The 8,426-nt window shown below is 40.1% G+C and overlaps 1 protein-coding gene across 1 annotated transcript in view; it reads right to left on the reverse strand.

Moving 5' to 3' along the window:
- The window catches only part of LYSMD3 (LysM domain containing 3), a 10,525-nt gene extending 2,395 nt beyond the window's left edge, over window positions 1-8,130 (reverse strand). Inside the window, exons 1-2 of the mRNA XM_017508528.2 lie at window positions 7,914-8,130; window positions 4,771-5,036 (exon numbers count right to left, since the gene is read on the reverse strand). Coding sequence (XP_017364017.1) covers window positions 4,771-5,025 — 255 coding nt within the window. The 5' untranslated portion in view covers window positions 5,026-5,036; window positions 7,914-8,130. The remainder of the gene's footprint in view (window positions 1-4,770; window positions 5,037-7,913) is intronic.
- Between the last annotated feature and the right edge of the window lie 296 nt (window positions 8,131-8,426).

An 8,426-nucleotide genomic window follows, 5' to 3' on the forward strand; every position in this document is an offset into this window, starting at 1 on the left:
TGAAGTCAAAGAGTAAACAGAGTCACCAGAACAAGGCTGGGAGAAAAAAGCAATAGGAAGATCCCTAAGGAACACCAACATTTGATGGGTATGCCGAGTAACAGAAATCCACAAAGGAGATTAAGAATGGCCAGAAAGGGAATATACAATAGTGGTTAAAAGCATGGATAACGGAGTTTGAAGCATGACTGTGATACTTTCTAGCTGTATCACCTGGGGCAAGCTGTTTAACCTCTTTGCCATTTAGGTTCCATACCTGCAATATGGCAGTAGTAATACTACTTACATTTAGTGTTGAAGTGAACATTAATGATTTAAATTTTGTAGGACACTCAGAACAGTGATATACAGTATGTTATATAAAAGTTAGCTATTATTAAATGTTAATGGTAGGAAAACCAGAAACCTGAAAAGTCAAGGTGGTCAAGCAAAGAGGATTCTTTAGGAGGGAGTAGTGAACAGAATCAACTGTAGATTCGTGATCAACTATGATGAAGACTAAAAGAAGTCAAGCTGGAAAAATTCTCTTTGAGTGTATGTGTAGAAGGATTAGAAGGAAAGGGCTGAACAATAACTAAAGATGAAAGAGTAAATCAAAAGGGTGTTTTATCATCTTACTACCTTCACGCTGTTTTGTCTTATAGTAAATGAAGATTCACTGAAAACCCCAAAGTTTGACCCCATTGTCTTTAAATGCTCTTTTGCTTGGTATTGTGTACTCTTAATATTTTTTTGAATTAGTGTTTTCAAGGTTTAGAATCTACCTAAGTTATCTCTGTGAATATCCCTATAATGATTTCTATGCTATGCTAACTTCCTTTGTTGCATTCAAGATTCCAACCTTGGACTTTTTATTCTCATCAGTTGTATACTGACATATTTTTAATAATTCTTAAGATTATTTCTAAGTGGAATATACCACTAATTACTTATGGTATTTTTTAAATGATAAATCCTTTTATAATTTTTATCTGTTGCTTATGCTACCATCGAAAAGGAGCTTTGCTTATCTTAACTGATTCCGTTTATCACCTTTCCCAATATAGTGGCTGATATGGTTTGTCTATGTCCCCCTACTCAAATCTTATTTCATCTTGTAAACTCCAATGCTGCAGATGGGGCTTAGGCAGGTGATTGGATCATGGGGATGGATTTCCCCCTTAATATTGTCCTGAGTTCTTGTGAGATCTGGTTGTTTAAAAGTGTGTGGAACCTCCTCCCTCACTTGCTGTTCTTCCCGCTCCAGCCATGTGAAAATGCCTGCTCTTGCTTTGCCTTCCACCATGAGTAAAAATTGAGGCCTCCCAAGAAGCAGATGCTGCCTGCTTTCTGTATAACCTGCAGAACTACGAGCCAGTTAAATCTCTTTTCTTATAAACTACCCAGTCTCAAGTATTTTATAGCAATGCAAGCACAGACTAATACAGTGACCAATGCCATCTCTCCTCTAATGTTAAGCTAAGCACTTTTCATCATTCTCATTTCACATAAGCAATCAGCTGATATATCCTGTGATTTTTCCCAATACATTTTTAAACAATTCTTTTCTATCCTTATCACAAAAATTTTAGTCTGAGTCCCAATCATTTTTATTATTCCAGTAATCTCTTTATTGGATTCCCTTCAATTCATCAGCAGGCCCCTCCGCTATTCTGTATCACTCCTATTAAATCCTTAAGTTGTGTTCTCTTACTGTATAGATCAAACTTTTCCATTCTGTATCACTCCTGTTAAAACTTTACAATTGTGTTCTCTTACTGTATGGATCAAACTTTTCCTCAGGGTCTCAAAGCACTTCATCCCAAACAGTCTGTGCCACTCGTTTTTGAAATACCTATGAAAATTCCCTTTGTTGTTTACCATATTTCCTCCTTGAAATCTTCACACCACTGAAACATTTCCTTTGCACCTCACTGGAAAAATGACCTTTTTATTTTTGAGATGGGAGTCTCGCTCTGTGGCCCAAGCTGGAGTGCAGTAGTGTGATCTCAGCTCACTGTAACCTCCGCCTCCCAGGTTCAAGCAATTCTCCTGCCTTAGCCTCCCGAGTAGCTGGGATTATGGGAATGTGCCAGCGCGCCTAGCTGATTTTTTTTGTATTTTTAGTAGAGATGGGGTTTCACAATGTTGGCCAGGTTGATCTCAAACTCCAGAGTACAGGTGATTCACCTGCCTCAGCGTCCCAAAGTGCTGGGATTACAGGTGTAAGCCAGTGCACCCAGCCAGAAATATGACTTATTTTTAATTATTCAGATGGTATGTCAAATTTCCCTAAAAGAATTTTTAGGTTCATTAAAAGAAAGCTAATGTCTTTCTCTTATAAAACTACTGAATCACACTCTTCTCTTGGATCTGTACCTTGATGTTTTTAGCCTTGTCTTTGATTTCAAAGTTTATTCCACTATCTACCTTCTATGACATATTCTGTAATTTATTTCTCAATGGTCTTATTTCTCTACAAAACATTAACTCACATGTTTATTTGCATTTAGAAATAAACTTAGGTATTTTCTGATTTAATAACGACAGGAATTGGTGTTGCCATACATGAGCAAGGCAGGAGGAAAAAACTACCCAGCTCTTAAATCACATCAAAAAATTCATTTTAATAAAATGTTATTAAATTTTAAAATCAAAATTTGTAATACATTTGTTTTGATGAATTGTGAATTGTAATAAAAATATGAATTATTGCAGTAGTTGCAAATGTAGAAAAAACACAACCTCATGACCTAATTTTTTTAGAATGCAATATAAATTTATATATATACATATTTATATAATATAAACTTATAGACATGTGTGGTCCTATTGCAGAGAAGTATTATAGGTAGTCAATAAAAGGTTTTTCAATTATAAAAATAGTTTATATCACGAAAAATTTGGGAGGAAGATGAAAATATTAATGAGAAAAAGGAATGATATAAAATCTCATGCTATTATAAAAGAGCTCTTATACATACACACACTTTACACTTTTTTGTTAAATACAGATTTCAGGTAGCAAATCCAAGTGGTATTTAGAATTCTGTGGATGCATTTAAAGAGCACTCTAAAAGTCTTATTTTTAAATGTCAATACTGACAACATTCTGAAAATTATACCCTTTGTAACTATTTTAAGTCATGAGGAAGAATTTAAGAAGTTTGCTTAAAAATGTGCAAGGAGGTACAGGTACAAAGTACATATATTTCAAAATTCTGTTGGGAGTATGAGAACAAAAAGTTCAAAAACAAATGTTCTAGCCATTTTCCATATCAATGAGTTTGAGGTCTTAGAAGGATATAAAAATATCCTGCTGGCCAGGCGCAGTGGCTGACACCTGTAATCCCAGCACTTTGGGAAGCTAAGGTGGGTGGATCACGAGGTCAGAAGTTCGAGACCAGCCTAACCAAAAACCATGAAACCTCATCTCTACTAAAAATACAAAAACTAGCTAGGCCTGGTGGCACACGCCTATAATCCCAGCTACTCAGGAGACTGAAGGAGGAGAATCGCTTGAACCCGGGAGGCAAATGTTGCAGTGAACCAAGAGCACGCCACTGCACTCCAGCCTGGACGACAGAGTGAGACTTCATCTCAAAAAAACAAAACAAAATACAAACACACACACACACACACACACACACACACACACACACACACACACAGACACACACTGCTAAGGCCTCAAGATGGACATAATGACACAGATAGAAAATGGGTCCAAATAAAGTACAGTATCTATTAAAATTAAAAATACACCTTTCGGCCAGGCATGGTGGCTCACGCCTGTAATCCCAGCGCTTTGGGAGGTCAAGGCGGGCAGATCACAAGGTCAGGAATTCAAGACCAGACTGCCCAACGTGGTGAAACCCCATCTCTACTAAAAAATAAGAAAAATTAGCTGGGCATGGTGGCTCGTGCCTGTAATCCCAGCTACTTGGGAGGCTGAGGCAGGAGAATTGCTTGAACCCAGACCTGGGAGGCGGAGGGTGAAGTGAGCCAAGACTGCGTCACTGCACTCCAGCCTGGGCTACAGAGTGAGACTCTATCTCCAAAAAAAGAAAAAAAAAAAACAAAAAAACACCTTTCTTCTTATCTAGCAATCCCACTTTTGGGATTTATCCCACAGAAATAAAAATACCACCATTTAAAGATATAGTTGTGATGATATTCGCCACACAAGGTAAAACACCAAGAAAATCCTGAGTATCAATTAATAGGGCAATGACTTAAAAATATTGGAACATTAATAATATGGACATTATATAACTATTTAAGATAATGAGTTAGCTCGATAAAGCTTTGAGGGATGGTCATAAGGGTGTCCATGATACACTAAATAATGAAAAATGCAAGTTGCAGAATAATATGCATAATAAAACCACTTTTAAAAACAGATGACTAACTCCCGAAGTATGTACATATAAATAAATACTTATGAGCACAAAATAAGGTACAGGAAAACGCTAAAGTAATTATTTCAAGAAATTGGGGCACAGAAAAGCTTTTCCCAACATATTTCCACATTTTCTTACCATTTGAATAAGATGTTAAAATAGTTAAGTGTTTTTCAACACTGAAATTCGTGGATTTGGAAATACACAGAAATTGAAGTATTCGCTTAAAATTTTAAAAAGTAAACATCTACAAATGTGACACAAATTTCTATGCAAAGAAGAATAAGAGCAAAAAATGGAGAAAGGAATAAATAAGGTAAAAAATGACGTGGAATTTATTTCAATATGGGTAAACAAATAATTTAATCTGGATTGCATTAAAACTTACCGTACAACAGTACTGAAGAGCTATTGCATTTAATGTATCTCCTTCTTGTATATCTTTTGTTAATACGATAATGTCATCAAGTCTATCTCTTGATGTACTTCTTCGGACTTTCTCTTTTCCTCTGGATCGAAGCTCATACACTTCAGCATCCTCCTCCAACATATCACTGTCTGAACAATTTCCAAATGCATGTACTTGACCACTCGACTGAACTCCTGGAAGAGGAAAACTACGATTCTGATGCCTCCCTGCCATAATGTTAAAATCTGGAGGGGGAAAAAGAAAAAGAGAAAATTTTGGAATGTAGCTGATCTAACTAACTGATTTGCATGCATCGTACATTCAGGACACAATCTTTTTTTGTTTTAACGGTTTTAGTTATTTAAACGTTTAGGTTCAAGGTTTTTGTTTTATTTTTTGAGATGGAGTCTCACTCTGTCACCCAGGCTGGAGGGCAGTGGTGCGATCTCAGCTCACTGCAACCTCTGGCTCCCAGGTTCAAGTGATTCTCCTGCCTCAGTATACCGAGTAGCTGGGATTACAGGTGCCCAACACCACGCCTGGCTAATTTTTATATTTTTAGTAGATACAGGGTTTCACCATGTTGGCTAGGCTGGTCTTGAGCTCTTAACGTCAGGTAATCCACCTGCCTTGGCCTCCCAAACTGCTGGGATTACAGGCGTGAAATGAAGCCACAAATGGAAAATTCCACACCTGACATTTTAGATTTCAGATTAGAAATGCTAAACCTGTACAGGTATTCTGGTAATGTGCTTAGGTACCCTGAACACATTATTTTTTTCACTGTATTAATGGTATGTCAAAGTTTTTTTTGTTGTTGTTTTTTTACTGTTAAGTACTTACATGTAAGTGTAAGAAAATGATTGCCTATTAGTAGCATATAAATTCAGAGTTAGGAATGCTGGTGATGCCAAACCACCACAGATTTTCCACAAGTGTGGCTGTAATAGTGACACTTTGCCTGCTATGGTTCCAGGTACAAAAACTTTTGTGCACAAATTATATAAAATTACCTTCCAGCTATGTGTATAAGGTGAATATGAAACACAGATTTCGTGCTCAGACGGGTCCCATCCCCAATATATCTCATTATGTATATGCAAACATTCCAAAATCCAAAGAAATCTGAAACACTTCGGGTCTCAAGCACTTCAGGTAAGGAAAGCTCAACCTGTACTCTCTATCTAGGCACATATTTACCATAAAATGTTTTGAAACTATTTAATATAGTTGAATCCAACCCTTAAAAACCAGTTTCTAATGGCAATATTGTAATGCTTTAAAAGCTCGAGTTCCTATTAAGATAACACAGATAACTAATAGCTATATGTTAAGTAGATTATTTCAACTGTTCCCTGAAGTGCTACATTACTTATTACCAAGAACTAGGATTCCTAACTTGACAGCTACGAAACTAAAGAAAATGATCACATTTTATATCTCAAAGGCAGTTTTGAAGTCATGATCACATTTTTTCCTCCATGGATAATGGTTTTATTTCCACTCATTTTTTTTTCTTTTTTCTTTTTTTTTTGAGATGGCAGTCTCGCTCTTGTCACCCAGGCTGGTGTGCAATGGCGCGACCTTGGGTCACTGCAACCTCTGCCTCATGCATTCAAGTGATTCTCCTGCCTCAGCCTCCAGAGTAGCTGTGATTGCAGGCACCCACCCCCATGCTCAGCTAATTTTTTTATTTTTAGTAGAGATGGGGTTTCACCATGTTGGCCAGACTAGTCTGGAACTCCTGACCTCAGATGATCCACCCACCTCAGCCTCCCAAAGTGCTGCGATAACAGGCGTGAGCCACCACGCCGAGCTCCTCATCTTTTTTTAATATTGTGTCTTTAATCTAGGGAATGTCTGTGAATCCTGTGGATTCCAGGCAAATTTTATACATGGGTATATTTTTCCGGGGAGAATATTACTTCATATTCTCAAAAGGCATCCATAATCAAAAAATTTAAGACTCAATATTCAGCAATTTACATGTGGCTATACCGACCTACTTATGTTGTCCCTTCAGACACTTTCTCCCTAATAATTTGTTCTTACAACTTCAAAAATTGGCTTAGTACAGCTAACTGAAAATCACTAAGCAATGCCCCAAAGCTATTTTAGATATTTATTTATATCAACCTCTCTCCACGATATATTTCTAAATAATAATTTAAAGGTCAGAATTTCACCTGTCTCACTATCCCTCCACTCCCCTTTATAATGAAATGGGGGCAGCTGACTATCGTATTACAAAACTGGGTATTCTGAATGATCAAGAACTGGCGGTGTCTCTAACCGAAGTGAACAAACTGACCCAGGCAATCACTCTACTCAACTACTCAGAGATTAGAAAGTACATAATATTTAAGTTATCTGGCTCAATCCTATTCACTTGTCTTAATTCTCTTAGTGCAGGAAAAAGGCAGAACTCCCTCTTCAGAAACCTGGAACAAGCTTGCATGCTAGATTACAAGAGGCCACAAAACAGTGTTAAAGCATTCATCAGCTCACTCTGTAACTGAAAATGGTTTCCCAAACATCTTTGTACTGTAGAAAGGCTGCTTTCGCCTTGACCTTCTTTAAGCAGGGAGCAATAAGAGGGTCACAGGGCACAAACTAGAGCTGCACCGGGACACAATCAAAGGCACCTTATCCGCTGCCAGGGCCTATTTCGTTTTTTAAAACTTAACTTCCTCCCCTCTATATTCCACACGTCAAGTTTTTCTTTCCCTGCTATCAGCGAGGATTACGTCTCAGATTCTTCTGTCACAGCATGACACTTGAACGATATGAAAAGATGTCGTCAGCTAATGATTCATGCGAACATAAAGTTGTGGGAGAAATGCAGTGTTTGGGTGGGAAATGAGCTGCCCCGATTATCCAGCAGGTAGGCATCCTTCCTCTGAGCCTCAGTGTCCCCGACAGTGTGACAAGGGGACCTGGAGGGGCTGGTCTGGAAGTTCTTCCCTGCCTCGGGGGTGTCCTCCACGCGGGCCGAGCGCCGCCCCGCTGCCCCCACCACACCTGTGGCCGAGGGCTCCGCGCCTTCTCCAGTGAGAACGCAGCTGGGGCCCAACCCCGCCCGCCAGGACCAGGCCACCCTCACCTCCTGCCACCATCTTTACCTGTCCTGTTAGCAGGGGGCACGTATCGAGGAGACTGCTATCAGTTCCGCCGCCGCCGCCGCTGTCCAGAGCAAGTTCATAGCCTAGCATCGGCTTTTGGCTGACCCGATCCGCCTCCGCCTCCGCCTCCGCCTCTGCCGCCAACGTCTCCGCCTTCCGAGCCGTACGCCGCCGCCACGTCCGCAAACCTGCGGTGCGTCATCGCGTCAAGTGGGAGGAGGTGGGAAGGGGCGGGGGAGGAGGCGTAGGGCAAGCCGAGGACAGGGGAGTCCAACCGCAGGTCCACGCCTCGCACGCAAGCGCAGGGACTCCGCCAGGGCCTGGGGGCGGGTTCAATTCCCAGCCCCGCCCTTGACTCCTTTCTTTCTCCTTGGCCACCTCACTCCTTGCGGAAAAGATCTGCTGGACAAGTCAGCGGAATGAGCCCGCGATCCCCGTCGACCTGCTGGCTACGCCTTTGCCCATGGTGCTGGCAGAGACTGTTGGGGGCGCACTGAGCTCGAGGCGTGGCTG

Source organism: Cebus imitator, unplaced genomic scaffold (assembly GCF_001604975.1).
Source record: "Cebus imitator isolate Cc_AM_T3 unplaced genomic scaffold, Cebus_imitator-1.0 Scaffold16, whole genome shotgun sequence".
Taxonomy (NCBI): Eukaryota; Metazoa; Chordata; class Mammalia; order Primates; family Cebidae; genus Cebus; species Cebus imitator.